Here is a 17,520-nt window from a genome sequence, read left to right as displayed (position 1 = left end):
CTTCAATAAAATAATTTGAGGATTCTATGGCATTCATTCTAAGGACATTTTCCTGATTTAACAGTCCTCTGAAAGCAAATTAATAAACATTTCTACAAGAGGAATTCATTCACCTACAACTAAAGTTTCACCAACCAAGTTACAATACCGATCTTATACACGATATGCTTTATCAATAATTTATTTCTACAAAGCAGTGCATCCGGTTTTCTATATTTTTCAAACTATGCTCTAAGACTGAGACATGGATTAATGATGAAGTTGGTCAGGTGAAGGAATTAGAAAACCACAGAAAGGAACAGGGGCCAAAGCAGTCTCTAAGACGGAAGGCAGTCCTACACAAGGACAATCTGTCAGTGTGTATGCCCTCTCAAGCATAGCAGTGAAGGCCTAGAATAGAGGTAAACCAAACCAGAGCTTAGTAAGGAGATTCTCTAAGAGTTTAGGAGTGGGTGCAATAGCCCTTAGGTTTTTCCAAATTTCTTTTCACTAAGATGCACGTAAATCTCATGGGCCCATACATACCAGATCTAGCTGAGACGGCTGCAATGCCTGTGTGAGTCCAGTGAACCAGCCACACATCTTAAAAGGATTCTAGCATCCGCTAGACTAGTACTATGACATTGTAACAGTATGAGTTGTGGTGGTACATTTAGGAAGTTCCTCCAAGATACCACTTCCTGTGGGGTCAGGGTAGTCCTAGAGCTAAAGCAGACACTGCTAAAACAGATTTATCTATTTTAAAATTAGATGAAGCTCTCTGAGAAAGCTTCAAGATGGTTTTATCCTTCCCACTATTTCCTATTTGAAAATCATTCCAAGCGAGTGTAACAGAGCTACTTTCTCTATCACCCCATCAACACCAACTTGGCTCAAGAAGTAGGCCAGTCACTCTCTCATTCTTCCGACCCCTTCCCCACCCAAAAATCTTTTTGAAAGCCCATATTATCTTCAGTAACCTTTAAGAGTATCAGTTCATTCTAGACTTTTCTTTCCTGATCCTCTTTAAAGTTCTTACTATTCTGTCTTCATCCATGTTGTATTGATATTTTCTTCCCATCTTGTTCATTTCCTCTACAAAATGACTTATAAAGATGTCCCAGTGCAATCACAGGTTTAAGATGCCTCTTCACAGGTTCATTTAGAATCATATATATTATTTTTTAGAGCCTTACATTTATCTCCAGTCACAGAACACGTGTTTTCCCCCAATTTCTAAAATCTGACTGCCTCAAGTGTAGGGTATAAGGCTGCCAAGACCCACCTTTCTTTCTGAAACTCTCTCAACTCTGTAATAATATAGTTACATATGTCCAAATCATCTCCTTTGTTGGTCAAAATAAATTCAGAAGAAAAGTTCCCCTACTGCCTCCTGTCCTTACCGGAGATAAAACTATCAACAAGTTAACAATTTTAGTGATATCCCATTTTAAGCTAAATAACTTCCAATAAATATCAAAATACCCAGACTTCTCCATCTCTACTATATTTTATCTCAGGGCAAATTCAGGAAGGTATTATCTCTAGCCTCTACTACAACATACAGTTGACTTCAACATAAACAGACTGCATGTCCTCAAAAACAGACACACAAAAAATAAACCATTATGTTAAAAGTTCATGTCAAATTGGCACAAATACAGTGCTGAATACGGCATAAAAAATACATATTTCTTTTTTTTTTAATCAAAGAAAGACTGCTGCTAAGTCACTTCAGTCTTCTCTGACTCTGTGCGACCCATAGATGGCAGCCCGTGAAGCTCCCCCATCTCTGGGATTCTCCAGGCAAGAATACTGGAGTGGGTTGCCATTTCCTTCTCCAATGCATGAAAAGTGAAAAGTGAAAGTGAAAACACTCAGTCATGTCCGACTTTCAGCGACCCCATGGACTGTAGCCTATCAGGCTCCTCCGTCCATGGGATTTTCCAGGCAAGAGTACTGGAGTGGGGTGCCATTGCCTTCTCTAAGAAAGACTATGCTAGAACCATATTTTATATATGAGATACACAAGAATAAAAATGATCTTCAATTAAGTACATTTATACTGTTGCAAAGACATTAACTGTGGCTGAATGAGGTTTGTAGAATCCTTGCAGACTTTACCTCTTAAACTTACAATGTGATACATTTGTCCAGAGAACAGATAATATGCATATTAGCAGAATATGTATGTATTTTGCCAAGATAAAATTAAGAACTTCTCTAACTCATTTAATAAAATGGAAATAAATTAAAAGTTAATAGCTATCCCCCACATTTCATAAAGTTATTTTATATCACTTTGCTTTTACAGAAGACCTAACTCAATACTTCTTTTTCAGGAATGGAAAGAAATTCGAAGGGAATTTTTGCTTTCATGAAAAAAAGATAATTGTTTCCTTTCTTTACACTATTTTAGCTTACCAAACACTTCATAGAACACTCTAATTTTCAATAACAGATGATACCTGAATATAACTCAAACTAGCAAAGTATACATACTTCTTAGTGCTTATTTTCTCCGGTTTAACTTCTGTCTTCTTATTGAGGTCTTTTAGTGAAGAACTGAGGTAGAGTTCTTTAGGAACTGAAGCCACGGCAGGCATGATGAATAATCTTTACTCTTCCACTTCCGCAATGAATCGTGTACTTCATTAAAAGGAGTTCTTTTCTGAAACAAAATGAACACATATAATCCTAAATCCACCAACAGATGAATTGATGAAGAAGATAGGGTACATATATACAATGGAATACGACTCAGCCATTAGAAGAATGAAACTGCCATTTGTAGCAACATGAATGCAACTAGAGATTATTATACTAAGTGAAGTAAGTCAGAAAGAGAAAGACGAATACCATATGATATCTCTTGTATGTGGAATCTAAAATACGGCACAATAGAACCTATCTAAAAACAGAAACAGATTCATAGACATAAAGAACGGACTTGCGATCGTGGCGGGGAAGGCACAGTAGAGAGGAGAGCCGGGGGGAGGGACGGACTGGGAGTTTGGGGTTGGTGGGTGCAAACTATTACATTTTGATAGGTAACAACAGGTGCTAGCACAGGGAACTAAACTCAGTATCTGTGATAAACCACAACAGAAAAAATATACAGAAAGATGTAGGATATATATATGTATGACTGAGTCACTTTGCTGTACAGCAGAGACTGGCACAACAGCTGTAAATCAATTTATACTTCAATTAAAAAAGAGAGAACTTTTTCCCTATCACTTATTTCCACAATCTTAATGCTCTTCATTCTATCAGTTTAGTAATATTAGATGAATGGACATCAATGAACACTGACTCCTGTGATGCTGAGTAAGGTACAACTTAAGGGGGGAAAAGGCTTCTGCTCACCTACGTCAAACTCCAAAAGTACCCCAATTTGCTTTGATTCTAGTCACATTTTACATTAAATATTAATGCTTTCTCATTTCTTGATACTCATCCCTTCCAACCTTGTGCCACTAATCCACTCTTATTCACCAAACCTAGCTATTTTTCTCTAAAAGTCATTGTTATAATTTTAAATTTTTTCCATCTATACCATCTCTATGCATCTACAAACACAGATTTAATTAAGCACTTGAATTAGTAGTCTCAGATCTATGCATTTAGAAACAAAGATCTCATACATAAACATTTTCTACTCTCCCCCCTGCCCCCCGCCCTGTGAGTTCTATGTCTAAACCTATCAGTGATAGGGCAGAAAAAGCTCTGAACCATACCATAACTCCCAAATGGATTAATCAACATTAAATACATCCTTCTCCTTAGGTATCTAACTCATCAACAATGCATCTCCAGGGGAACACGTGTAAACCCATGGTTGATTCATATCAATGTATGGCAAAAACCACTACAATATTGTAAAGTAATTAGCCTCCAACTAAAATAAATAAATTTTTAAAAATTAAAAAAAAAAAAAAGAGAGTGACACCACCAGAAAGCAAAAAATAAAAATAAACCAAAAAAAAAAAGAAAAAAAGCAATGCATCACCAAAGCAGCAAAGAGCATCCAATAAAGAAAGAATACGATAGGGATCCCTTGGATTTCCAGATAATAACACTGAGGGTCTTACCTTATAAGAAACATAATGCTACATGTTAAATTCACAAAGGATATATAAGTCATGGCCCCTGATCTCCCAAGATAAACAGTTTAACTGGAGAACATTCCCTAACCTGCTATGCTCAACACCTCCTCAATCTCTGCTTATGCCCCTAAAGCTGAGTGAAAAAGCATGAATACATACAACATGACACCTTTTGTATGAAGTTTTAAAACAAACTAAAACTAGCAATATATTGCTTAAGGATAAAAATCAGATAAAGCTATAAATAAAGGTAGGAACAGTAAACATAAAATTCTATTTCTGGAAATGTGGAGGGTATAATGCACACATGGAGCTTCAGGGGTATCAGTAAAGTCAGGTTTTATTTCTCAAGTTGGGTGGTATATTCACAGATGCTCACAGATGATCATTTTATTTATGTATTTATTTAAGTATAATTGATTTACAGTATTATACACTACAGGTGTACAATACAGTGATTCACAGTTTTTAAAGGTTATATTCCATTTATAGTTATTAGAAAATATTGGCTATATACATCCTCTAGCTTATTTTACATATATTAGTTGGTGTGTTGTGCTGAGTCACTTCAGTCACGTCCAACTCTTTGCGACCTCATGGACTGTAAGCCACCAGCCTCCTCTGTCCATGAGATTCTCCAGGCAAGGATACTGAAGTGGGTTGCCATGCCCTCCTCCAGGGGATCCTCCCAATCCAGGGACAGAACCTGAGTCTCTTACATCTCCCGAATGGGCAGCTTGGTTCTTTTACTACTAGCGCCACCTGGGAAGCCCATAATAGTTGGTACAGATGATCATTTTATTGTAAGGCTTTTATAGCATATAAAATAACATGTAATGTACTTAACATTTTAAAATTTTAGAGAAACCAATTATATTAATATTCTATTAACAATGCAAATGTGAATAAAATATCCAGCTGTATAGAAATATGAAAAGAATACCCAGACAGATGTAAGTTAGAAGTTATGGGTGAAACAAGTAAACGTAAAGTTTATGTTTGTAAGCACTCATTAAAAAGACAAGACAGATTTGGAATAGAGTCTGGTATATATAACATCACTGAACACAGCTTCCACACAGTGTTATGACGGGAAGCAAGAGCACAGCATTAAGGAACAAAGGAATGGAAGTAGACTGTAGATAACTTTTTTAAAATGGCAATGAGAAGGAATATGATGGGATAGAGTAGTGCTTCAGAAACATAATTTCTTCTGAAACATAAGCAACGGTTGAGGAATAATACTTCTGACTAAGGAAAAGCACACTAAGGCCAAGAAACTAAGTTTCCTGGAAGGTGCTCAAGGAAACGGGAGGCCTTAGTGATGCTACAACAGAAGGTGACCGAGGGCAAGGAATGTTGGAGCTTGGACTATTCAGGAAGGCTAGAGGACACAGGGCTTCCCTGGTAGCTCAGCTGGTAAAGAATCGCCTGCAATGTAGGAGACCCCGGTTCAATTCCTGGGTCAGGAAGATTCCCTGGAGAAGGGATAGGCTACCCACTCCAGTATTCTTGGGCTTCCCTAGTGGCTCAGATGGTAAAGAATCTGCCTGCAATACAGGAGACCTGGATTTGATCCCTGGATTGGGAAGATCCCCTGGAGGAGGGCATGGCAACCTACTCTAGTATTCTTGCCTGGAGAATCCCATGGACAGAGGAGCCTGGCGGGCTACAGTCCATAGAGGGTCGCAAAGAGTTGGACACAACTGAGCAACTAAGCACAGCAGAGGACAGAAGGTTAAGGGTAATAAAACTTACCCTGCCTTTTCTACCCCCACCTAGCTCAGCTAGGATTTTAAGCTTACTCAGTCATAAGAAATATTTGCTCCCCTTGATATAGGCTAACTCTTGAAATATAATTTCCAAAAAGCCCAATGATTTTTCACTGGTAACACTAAGTGTACTAAGATAAGGATTAACGCCAGAGATAGACAGAGTAACTTAGCACCAGTCCGATAGTATCTGTTTTTTCCAACTCTATCCTTTTTCTGGGTCATTAAGTATTAGTGGTCTAATCACAGAACACACATTCAAAAAGTCAGGTAGAGTCTATTTTGTTGATTCCTGACAATCAAGTTTCTTGGTTGGGAAAGAGAGCTATTTATTTGAACCTTCTAAGTTGAAGATCGAGAATATGTCTCAGTCAAATCTGTTTCTCATGATTACCTTAAAAGCTTGGATCTTTGAAAGACAAAGAATATTAAAATGTATATGCTACCTAGGCAACTTAAAATAAAAAACCATTAGCCATTTCAAAGTTAAATTCAATTTGAACATTCACAGATATTCTACCATAGAAGACATTGTGCTCCCAGGAACTCAAAAATTATATGCGATCCATTTCCTCACAAAGTTTAAAAATTAATGTGAAAGAGAAAATATTAAGTAGTGTTAATACAACATGTAACCATAAGTATCAAACTATAAAGTATAAATAATGTACAATAAGAAAAATTAAGAAGATCAAGTATAACTAGAGGGATCTTAGGAAGCATCAGGGAAGGGATTGCATTTATGTGAGTCTTGGTGAGAGAAGGCTTTTTGATAGATAAGCAAGTATGAGGAAAAAGTCAAAAAGTAAAGAATATTTTTGGGAACTAGCCAGGATAGAGAATGCACAAGGATTTGCTAGTTAGATTATATTCTTTGCAGCCAAAGATGGAGAACTATACAGTCAGTCACTATACAGTCAGCAAAAACAAGACTGGGAGCTGACTGTGGCTCGGATCATGAACTCCTTATTGCCAAATTCAGGCTGAAATTGAAGAAAGTGGAGAAAACCACTAGACCATTCAGGTATGACATACAATGGGAGTAAGAAATAGATTTAAGGGACTAGATCTGATAGACAGAGTGCCTGATAAACTACGGATGGAGGTTCATGACATTGTAAAGGAGACGGGAATCAAGACCATGCCCAGGAAACAGAAATGCAAAAAAGCAAAATGGCTGTCTGAGGAGGCCTTACAGATAGCTGTGAAAAGAAGGGAAGGAAAAAGCAAAAGAGATAAGGAAAGATATACCCATTTGAATGCAGAGTTCCAAAGAATAGCAAGGAGAGATAAGAAAGCCTTCCTCAGTGATCAATGCAAACAAATAGAGGAAAACAATAGAATGGGAAAGACTAGGGATCTCTTCAAGAAAATCAGAGATACCAAGGGAACATTTCATGCAAAGATGGGCTCAATAAAGGACAGAAATGGTATGGACCTAACAGAAGCAGAAGATATTAAGAAGAGGTGGCAAGAACACACAGAAGAACTGTACAAAAAAATCTTCACGACCCAGATAATCACAATGGTGTGATCACTGACCTAGAGCCAGACATCCTGGAATGTTAAACCAAGTGGGCTTTAGGAAGCATCACTACAAACAAAGCTAGTGGAGGTGATGGAATTCCAGCTGAGCTATTTCAAATCCTGAAAGACGATGCTGTGAAAGTGCTGCACTCAATATGCCAGCAAATTTGGAAAACTCAGCAGTGGCCACAGGACTGGAAAAGGTCAGTTTTCATTCCAATCCCAAAGAAAGGCAATGCCAAAGAATGCTCAAACTACCGCACAATTGCACTCATCTCACACACTAGTAAAGTAATGCTTAAAATTCTCCAAGCCAGGCTTCAGCAGTACGTGAACTTCCAGATGTTCAAGCTGGTTTTAGAAAAGGCAGAGGAACCAGAGATCAAATTGCCAACATCCGCTGGATCATGGAAAAAGCAAGAGAGTTCCAGAAACACATCTATTTCTGCTTTAATGACTATGCCAAAGCCTTTGACTGTGTGGATCACAATAAACTGTGGAAAATTCTTCAAGAGATGGGAATACCAGACCACCTGACCTACCTCTTGAGAAACCCATATGCAGGTCAGGAAGCAACAGTTAGAACTAGACATGGAACAACAGACTGGTTCCAAATAGGAAAAGGAGTACGTCAAGGCTGTATATTGTCACCTGCTTATTTAACTTCTATGCAGAGTACATCATGAGTAACACTGGGCTGGAAGAAGCACAAGCTGGAATCAAGATTGCCGGGAGAAATATCAGTAACCTCAGATATGTAGATGACACCACCCTTATGGCAGAAACTGAAGAAGAACTAAAGAGCTTCTAAATGGAAGTGAAAGAGGAGAGTGAAAAAGTTGGCTTAAAGCTCAACATTCAAAAAACTAAGATCATGGCATCTGGTCCCATCACTTTATGGCAAATAGACGGGGAAACAATGGACACAGTGGCTGACTTTATTTTTCTGGGCTCCAAAGTCACTGCAGATAGTGACTGCAGCCATGAAATTAAAAGACACTTGCTCCTTGGAAGGAAAGTTATGACCAACCTAGACAGCATATAAAAAGCAGAAACATTACTTTGCCAACAAAGGTCCATCTAGTCAAGGCTATGGTTTTTCCAGTGGTCATGTATGGATGTGAGAGTTGGACTATAAAGAAGGCTGAGCGCCGAAGAATTGATGCTTTTGAACTGTGGTGTTGGAGAAGACTCTTGAGAGTCCCTTGGACTGCAAGGAGATCCAACCCGTCCATCCTTTAGGAGATCACTCCCGGGTGTTCATTGGAGGGACTGATGTTGAAGCTGAAACTCCAATACTTTGGCCACCTGATGAGAAGAGCTGACTCATTTGAAAAGACCCTGATGCTGGGAAAGATTGAGGGCAGGAGGAGAAGGGGAAGACAGAGGATGAGATGGTTGGATGGCATCACCGACTCGATGGACATGGGTTTGGGTGGACTCTGGGAGTTGGTAATGGACAGGGAGGCCTGGTGTGCTGCGGTTCATGGGGTCGCAAAGAGTCGGACACGACTGAGCGACTGAACTGAACTGAAGGCCTGAAAAATAGAAACATATAAATGGAAGGCTGTGAATGTCATGTTAAAGCATTTAGTTTTTTTCTAAAGATAAAAGAGAGCCATAAGCAAAGATCTAAGAACAGTTACATGATCCAAACTAACAGTACAAGGTTAGGCTTTAAAAGACTAGAGATAAGGAAGATATTAGTTACACATTATAATGATCCTAAGGAAAGATGATGAAGGTCAGAACTAGGGCAGCAGAGATGGAATGGAGGAGGCAGATAAACATTAGAGACACCACAAAGGTGTCTTCTTTGACTGAGACAAATTCTTGACAGAACTTGACAACTGATTAGACACTCGGGGGCAAAGTACAGGGATAAGATTGTGAGGACATCAAAGTTTTTAATGAGGGTTTCTAGGAGAAAGATTCTGATTTTTTAAAGTTATCTTTTCTGTCCTTATTTGATTTTTGAGAACAGCTGAAACAAAGAACAACTTTCTCTGATGACATCATCAGAGGATCACAGTTGTTTCCATTTTCATTCATTAAGTTGTAAGTTATACTGTCAAACAGATCCTGAGTGTTAAAAACACATCCAGCATTGCCTCAATTTCTATTTCAGCCTCTACAATCACATACATTTCTGGAGAAGTCAAGGCACAAGGTAAAGGGTATTTTTCCCTAATTGAATGAGAAAGCAAAGAAAAATACGAATCCAACTTAAATGCATGTAAACTTTAATGAATTATATTTTTGATAAGTCACTCTGCTGCATTTTGCCATTAAAGAAATTTTAAAAGAGAATGACATAAAATAACTCAAGGCCAGAATAACTGAATGGATTTACAATTTCTTACTTTGGCTGCAATAGTAACAACAAACCCACTGATACTTACAATGGGAATGTTCAATAACTACAGAACTCAAATAATTTTAAAAGCTGCTTGTGTAGCTCTAGAACTAAATACAACATATAACCTGAGAAAACTATGTACACTTCAAAAAAGATTTTAAGTACAAAAAAATGAAATAAATGTATGTAAGAAAAAAGGTCTTCTAAAACAAAAAATAAATGCTTAAGACGTGTAAACCTGACAAACACTAAGGACTCCAGCTTAATCAAACAGCAATGCTCCGAAAATGAAAACCAGGCAGTACTGAAAATGAGTTGATAATAGGGAGAAAATGGAAGAAATATATACCCCGCCTCTTCCCTTTTGACATCTTTCTGATCCTTCCAAAGAGAATTAGCGATTGGATAACTTGAACCACAGAGTAAAGACTAAAAAGTAAAAAAAGTAACAACTGAGGTTTCTGGTCATTCAGACTGGTCAAGATACCTGACCTAGGGCTTCACACCAGTCACTGCCAAGGTTGCTGGCAAGACTGAAAGGAAACTGAAGTTTGTCTTTGTTGGCCGTCCATCATCTCATCTCCCCCCATCTCTGGCCTTCAGACAGCAACAGTATTCATGAGACATCATCTGACTATCTTAAATTTCATATAATCCATTCAACACCCTTCCAATTAAAATGCCCAGACAAGTGAGTATTGATGAAATAATCTGTTTCAAAGAAATACTTGAGGGCTGAACTCTTTCAAGGATTAAATCACTGCTAAAAAACAAAACAAAATTTATAGTATTGTCTGAGTATTTACTCAGTGTCCAGTGACAAGCACAGTGTTTTAAACAATCAATTCAGAAGGTCACAATCATCATAAAAAAAAAACAACACACAACTAAATCCTAAAGAGAAAATATCAGACCATGTCACACATAGTAAGGTTAAGAATTGTTTCATGAAATTTTAGTTTAAAAAAAAAAAGAAAGAAATTTTAGTTTAGGCTATGTGTACCTGTGTATGCACCTACAGAGCACTGGGTAGAAACATGAAATGTATTTCTTACTACAGGTTACAACTGAAAAAGTGAAGAAGTCCTGCAGAGCAATGCTATACTCCAAGTGTGGTCTACAGACCAGTGCTGGTTGAGGAATTGCTGGTTACCAGTCTGTGATAAAATAAGCTTATAACAGGGAGGCCTGGCGTGCTGCTATTTCATGGGGTTGCAAAGAGTCGGACATGACTGAGCAACTGAACTGAACTGAACTGAAACCAATTAAGCACACTGAATTTTTCATAGTATCAAGACTTTCTTTAGGAGGAGAGCAGTGTACTCATTTATATTCTAGTACAAGCTGCAAGCCTATAATAGAGACTGGCTACTTTGAGTAACTGCTCTAGGGGGATAGAGAATACCACAGGGCTTCTGGTCACAAATATCTTGGTCTAGTTACCAAGACCAAACTAATACTCATTAAATAATAAGCCAACAACTAATTCCTACAATATACATTTATATATATATATAAATGCACAAATATATTAACTCCATTCATTGGGAAGTAAAAAGGAGGGAAAAATTCAGTGTAACTTGGGGTGAGGGGGGAGCTTCTTCCAGCCCAGACTATACTCTTTTATGCTGATCCTTTGTCCTTCAAAAACCAATTTACGTGAAGTCCCTGGAGGTCCAGTGGTTAAGATTCTACACTTCCAGTGCAGGGGGCACAAGTTCGATCCCTACTTAGGGAACTAAGATCCCACATGCCGCAAGGTGTGGCCAAAACAACAATAGCAACAACTTAAGTTTCACCTCTTCCATCCTTGATGGTCTCAGATCTGGAGTTTATTTCTTGGTCTAAATTCTATACTATTTGTTACCTATATCATTCTTTCAGTACAGAATTTGGACCAGATGCCAAGTGTGACTACACTTTAAGTTACTCATACGTCATAAGCATGCAGTATCATGATGCTGTGATAAAAGACAGCCACCTGCCCTAAGGACAGGAGTTAGCCATGAAGAGAGTCAGAAAGGAGGGCATGCAGAAGAGGAAATCAACACAAACAAAGACACAAAAAGAGGAATCAGGACAAAAAGAGTAAAGTAGTGAGAAAAATAAAGAATACAATAGGGATTATTAGGAAATAATCAATTAGATCAAGGAATTACACTTACTCGTCTTTACAAGTCATTACTCTAACATGCTAGATCTCTAATAATTACTTCAGTAGTCCTTAGAGTCAATCTTTAATAACTGCTGGCTAGCAATAATAAATTCTATTAGGTAAAGCAAGGGAGTTATATGATGGAGAACTTTTGAAACCACCCAAAATTATCTATATTTAATTCAGCCCACAGTAAGAAGCCAGACCTTCCTTAAAAAGGAAAATAGTACTTCTGGGCAGGTCAAAGTGGGACATGTAAGATAGATGTGAAGGAAACAGAAACAAGGGAATGATACTCTAGAAAAGAATAAGGAGCAGGCCACAGAAAAAAGAACATAAACAGGTAGAAAGATGCTTTGACTGAAACAATGTTTTCTCTCTTAAGTGCATACACACACACACTTTGAAACCCTGAGAAATGGGAACAATGGGAGTGCTATTAACAAAACAAAGGAATACTGCAGTTTAAAACACTGACCAGTTTACAGCAGCATCTCTCAACGTGGGCACTACTCACATGTTGGGCTGAAGAACTCTTTGCTGTGGGGCTGCCCTACACATGGTAGTAGGTTTAGCAGCAGCCCTGGCCTCACCCACTAGATGCCAGTAGTATCCACATCTCTCCAGTTGTGACAACCAGAAATGTTTCCTGACGGACAAATGTCCACGATGGGGGTGGGGGGCAGGGGATGCAAAATTAACCCCATATAAGAACCACTGATTTACAAAAAAAATTTGAACATGTTAAGTATATGAAAAAGAAATAGTATCTAAAAAAAGATGCCCTGATAGAGATGTAAATATGTAATTAGATACCAAGTTTACAGAAAGCCAAATAGATATTAAATCAACTATTAAGACGTTAATGTTAACTTTTATAATCCTTATTGTTTTGGGAGATAACAAAGTATTGACATGAATAGGTTATCTAGGATAGTTTAAATAATTCTATTCTCTTCACTTTTATGTATATTTTAAAACTTCTAAAATAGTTTTAAAAACATAATCATCATTCACACTAGTAACTAATATCAGGAGAATGAATCACTAAGGAAATGATATCTTGTTTCTCTACAGCTGACAAGATACCTTAAGGACTGGAACCTGGAGAATTCCAAAGTTACAAAGTTCTTACACTGCTAAAAAGAAAAACAGAGTCAAATAACTAGCCTTAGTTTTGAAGAGTGACTAAAAACTGGCTTCAATTTGGTAACGTTTAGAATACAAAGTGCAGGGCTGGGGGCTAGAGAGAATACAAAGAATATACCTCCTCATGTAGTTCTACCTCTTAAGAGGAAAGGTAAGTACACAATGGTAATACAAAGCAACTACCCTAATATAGGCACTAACATACCACGCCAAAAGTTTCTTGGTTTTATTAAGAAGGATCATTCCTAGAAAATAGACAAGGGTAACTGTTTTACACAATAAATAGGTGTCTTTCTACATATGTAACCTTGCTCCATTTCTTATCTCTCCTCCCTCTTTATCTCTTCAATTTTTCTTAACTGATGCCAAATGGATGAGCTGGGAACCCAACTGTACTTAGTAAGTACCAGAAAAAAAGCTATGGTTTGCAACCCTAGCTGTATATTAGAATCACCCAAGAACTCGAAAAAAATACTCATGCCCAGAATCCATTCCTAAATAGTTCAATTAGAATCTGAGTGAGATTTGAACATAAGATTTTTATAAAGCTCCTCAGGTTAATTCTAACATACACTCAAGACAGAGAACCATGAGCACAAAGAATGGATATAAGTATGTTGCTGCTGCTGCTGCTGCTGCTAAGTCGCTTCAGTCGTGTCCGACTCTGTGTGACCCCATAGACAGCAGCCCACCAGGCTCCCCTGTCCCTGGGATTCTCCAGGCAAGAATACTGGAGTGGGTTGCCATTTCCTTCTCCAATGCCTGAAAGTGAAAAAATAAAGTGAAATCGCTCAGTCGTGTCCCACTCCTAGCGACCCCATGGACTGCAGCCCACCAGGCTCCTCGGTCCATGGGATTCTCCAGGCAAGAGTACTGGAGTGGGGTGCCATTGCCTTCTCCATAAGTATGTTACTAGAAGCAATAAAACAGTCTGAAGATGACAATTAGTTTTCAGCTGAAATCAACATCTTAAGTTATATCATTCCCAACCTACCAAAAATTATGAGAAATCATTTTTATTTTTAATATTTTATAATTAAAAAACTAAAGTAAAACCTCCAGGATTCCTACACCCACAGCTTTTCAATGTTTGAAATTGATATTATAATGTATAATAATTTCATTTCATGACATTAGAGAGACATCAGGACAAATATCATATATCACTTACATGTGGAATCTAAAATAATGATATAGGTGAACTTATTTACAAAACAGAAATAGATTCATAGACATAGAAAACAAGCTTATGATCACCAAAGGGGAAAGGGAGTAGGGAGGAATAAATTTGGAATTAACAGACACACACTACTATATGTAAAATGAATAAACAATGAGGACCTACTGTATAGCACAGGGAACTATACTCTATATCTTATAATATCCTATAATGCCAACGAATCTAAAAAAAGAATATATATATATATGACTGAATCACTTTACTGTACACCTAAAACACTGTAAATCAACTATACTTCAATTTAAAAAAAGACATGCAGGTTCACATCATTATTGGTACATTTCAGATAATTTAGTATTATGAAAGACTAAACTGTAATGTGTTAGAAAAGACAAAGTTTAGCTCTCTCAACACTAACTTTATTCACTACGCATGAGTACTGTGTTACTTGAATTAGTATGGTTATAAATATGTAATTCCAAAATAAGTTTAATATAATATTTCATATTTACTAATAAATTCTATATTATGAAAGTACTGCAAGTCTTAGTTTCATTTCCACTTACTATCATATAACTCTGGGCAAATTCCTTAAATCCTCCAATGCCACCAGTGCCATTGCTCAGTTTATTTTCATCTGCAAAATGGAAATAATCCATCTGCTTCTATAAAGTTTTCAAAGGTAGCAAATGAAAAAATTTTTTTCAAAAAGTGCTCCAAAAATTATAATGTGCCATGAGACGGCTAAAAAAAATCAGAAGTGTAACTTACTCTGCATCTACTATTATATCTAAATATTAGTCTAACACAACCTTGTCAACAAAATTATGGTATGCTCAAGATGGCCACAAGTTATTATCAGCACTGGCTCCTTCAAAAGTCTATTATCTGGTGGAGGGAGGACTCTAACTGCTCTAATGAACAGAGAATGTTGGAAGTAATGCTGTGCCAATTTCTGGGTCCAAGCTTGAAAAGATTTTAAGAGAAAGCTTCCACTCCTTCAAACACTTGCTCCTGGAACTCAGCCTCCATGCTGTGCTATGTCTAAGACACATGAAAAGGCTATACCACAGGCACTCCTGTCGACGTCTCAGCTGAACTCTCAGCCAACAGCAACTGCCATCGATGGGAATGAGCCATCCTGGATGTTCTGCCCAGCTGAGTTTTCAGATGGATATCGGACTACAATACAAGAAACCTTCATCGAAAAGCAACCAGCTGAATCCAGCTGGCCCAAGAAACATGAGATAATAAACTGTAGCTTTAAGCTACTTTGTTTTAGAGTGAAGTGTTATATAGCAATAGGCAACTGGGACAATAACCAAGATTAAAACAAAAAAGACTCAATAATGTTTAACTTATTATCACCTCATATTTAATGAACACTTTTTCCCTTTCATCTCTCCAAAAATAAGTATATTTTCATGTTCGTAATAAAATATAATGTTCATAATAAAATATAATGCCAGACATTTTATGGAAAAAAATCTGATGTACTGACTCTTCTACTTTACAGAAGCCATCCTGGTTCTTTCCTATTGTGTTCATACTAATAAATAAAAGACCATAACAACTGACAAAGTTCAAGTAAATATATTAAAAAATTAAATTACAGAAAGACATCCTTAAAATATTTTTGTTTTTCTCACTCATTGTTTTCTCAAAAACTACAATTCATACCTATGTGCAATTAGTATGTATTTATGTCATTAGTGACAGGTTGTGTGTTCTTACTATTTAATTTAAAAGGTGCACCTAATGTGTCACAAGAAATGGAATACTTATTTCAACATGTTAGAAACATAACACAACCTACCGGAAACCTTTCAGACAGATGAGACCAGTATTCTGGAATCATGACAAATGATCTAAATACATCATGAAAGACATTCAACAATGAATCTTAAACAGAATCTGTTGAAATGCAAAATCTGCTTACATAGCAAAGCCACAGAAAAAGCCTACAAGAGGAACACTTCCCTAACAAAGACCACTGGGCATTTTTCATGGCTGCAGTAGAAAGCATACAAAAATTAGGATGTTTGCAGATTTACAGAGAGTAAAATCTTTATTTTGGCATCCCCTATAGTTGAAACCCTCAGGGCTCTTAACAAGTATTAAATTCCTTAGATTCTGCAACACCTCTGTCTTCAGGTAAATATTTTCTTAGTGATTAAGGGACTTGTTTCAAGGTCACAAAATGAACTGGAGGCAAGAAATAAACCGAGAAGTGTGGCCTGCAGCTTTAGGTATAAATTCAGGGTTCTAATAATTTCCAAGGTGGAGTGGAGGTGAAATTAACTTATCCCACAACTCCAGGAGAGAGGGCACATTTTAGGAAAGAAAAGCTTTTATTTGAGGAAGTCACAGTTTTAACTCTGATGCGCTCATAGTTTCTTTAAACGCAATTTTGAACTTCACTAAAAGCAAGTTTGACTGGATCAGAAGACGGACTGAAAAACACTCTGAGAGGTTGTATTAAGGCTTGGGGATGCAGCTCGACAGCAAGTAAATCCGAGAACGGAGGCAAGAGGAAGGAGGTCAAAGTCGGTCTGACTGTCCAAGAAGATGGAAGAATGGTCAAGGCCACCTTTCGAGACCGGAAAACCTGAGCCCACGCGGAACTGGCTGGGCAACCCTAGGTGGACAGCAGGAAAGACTTGAGGTTGGGCCCTTCCTCCAAAAGCCGATTGTCCCACCCCTCTCCGAGGACAGAGCTTGTCTCCCGGGTGATCAGCAGCTGGTGTAAGGTAAGGGGCTTCGCTGCGGTCGGATTCCCAAGGATCAAAGGCCAGGACCCAGCCCCGCACTCACCTTGGAGCCCGGCGCACTTCACTAACGCCGGCCTCCTCGCCAAAGGCCCATCTCCCACCAACTCGAGGAAGAATCGCTATCCGGACGGAAGCCAGCCCAGCTCATCCCCGATTCCCAATTTGCACTGCGTTGCGACGCGTCGCGTATCTGACGTCACGTTGCCCGCGCGCGCCCTTGACTATTTGCTCCTCCCCAGTTCCAGCTCTGCCTGTGGCAGCTTCGCCTGAGGGCCGAGGAGGGCTAAAGAGGACGGTTTGGCTGGACGGTCTGGGTAGCGACCAGGCTACGCTTAGTTGGGGCGAGCTTGTCCGCCCGTCCCCTGCGCCCTGCATTTCTCAGACTTAGTTTCATCACCTGGTATTAACTCTCATCCTGGGCCTTGCAGCGCTGGAGGCAGTGCTGCCTTTAACTCTATGCTTCTTTCTCTTCAAATTGGAGGTTTAAGGCTGACTAGAAAGAGGATGTGAATCTCAAAT

General features: G+C 38.2%; 1 protein-coding gene across 1 annotated transcript in view; it reads right to left on the bottom strand.

The window, feature by feature from the left end:
- USP8 (ubiquitin specific peptidase 8) overlaps window positions 1–17,191 on the bottom strand; it is a 51,585-nt gene extending 34,394 nt beyond the window's left edge. Inside the window, exons 1-2 of the mRNA XM_005892169.3 lie at window positions 17,045–17,191; window positions 2,482–2,650 (exon numbers count right to left, since the gene is read on the bottom strand). Of these exons, the coding sequence (XP_005892231.2) occupies window positions 2,482–2,585 (104 nt within the window). The 5' untranslated portion in view covers window positions 2,586–2,650; window positions 17,045–17,191. The remainder of the gene's footprint in view (window positions 1–2,481; window positions 2,651–17,044) is intronic.
- Window positions 17,192–17,520: the final 329 nt, after the last annotated feature.

Source organism: Bos mutus, chromosome 10 (genome assembly GCF_027580195.1).
Source record: "Bos mutus isolate GX-2022 chromosome 10, NWIPB_WYAK_1.1, whole genome shotgun sequence".
In the NCBI taxonomy this organism is placed as follows: Eukaryota; Metazoa; Chordata; class Mammalia; order Artiodactyla; family Bovidae; genus Bos; species Bos mutus.
The sequence above is the reverse complement of the archived record's forward strand: the minus strand, read 5'-3'. Positions and strand labels throughout refer to the sequence as shown.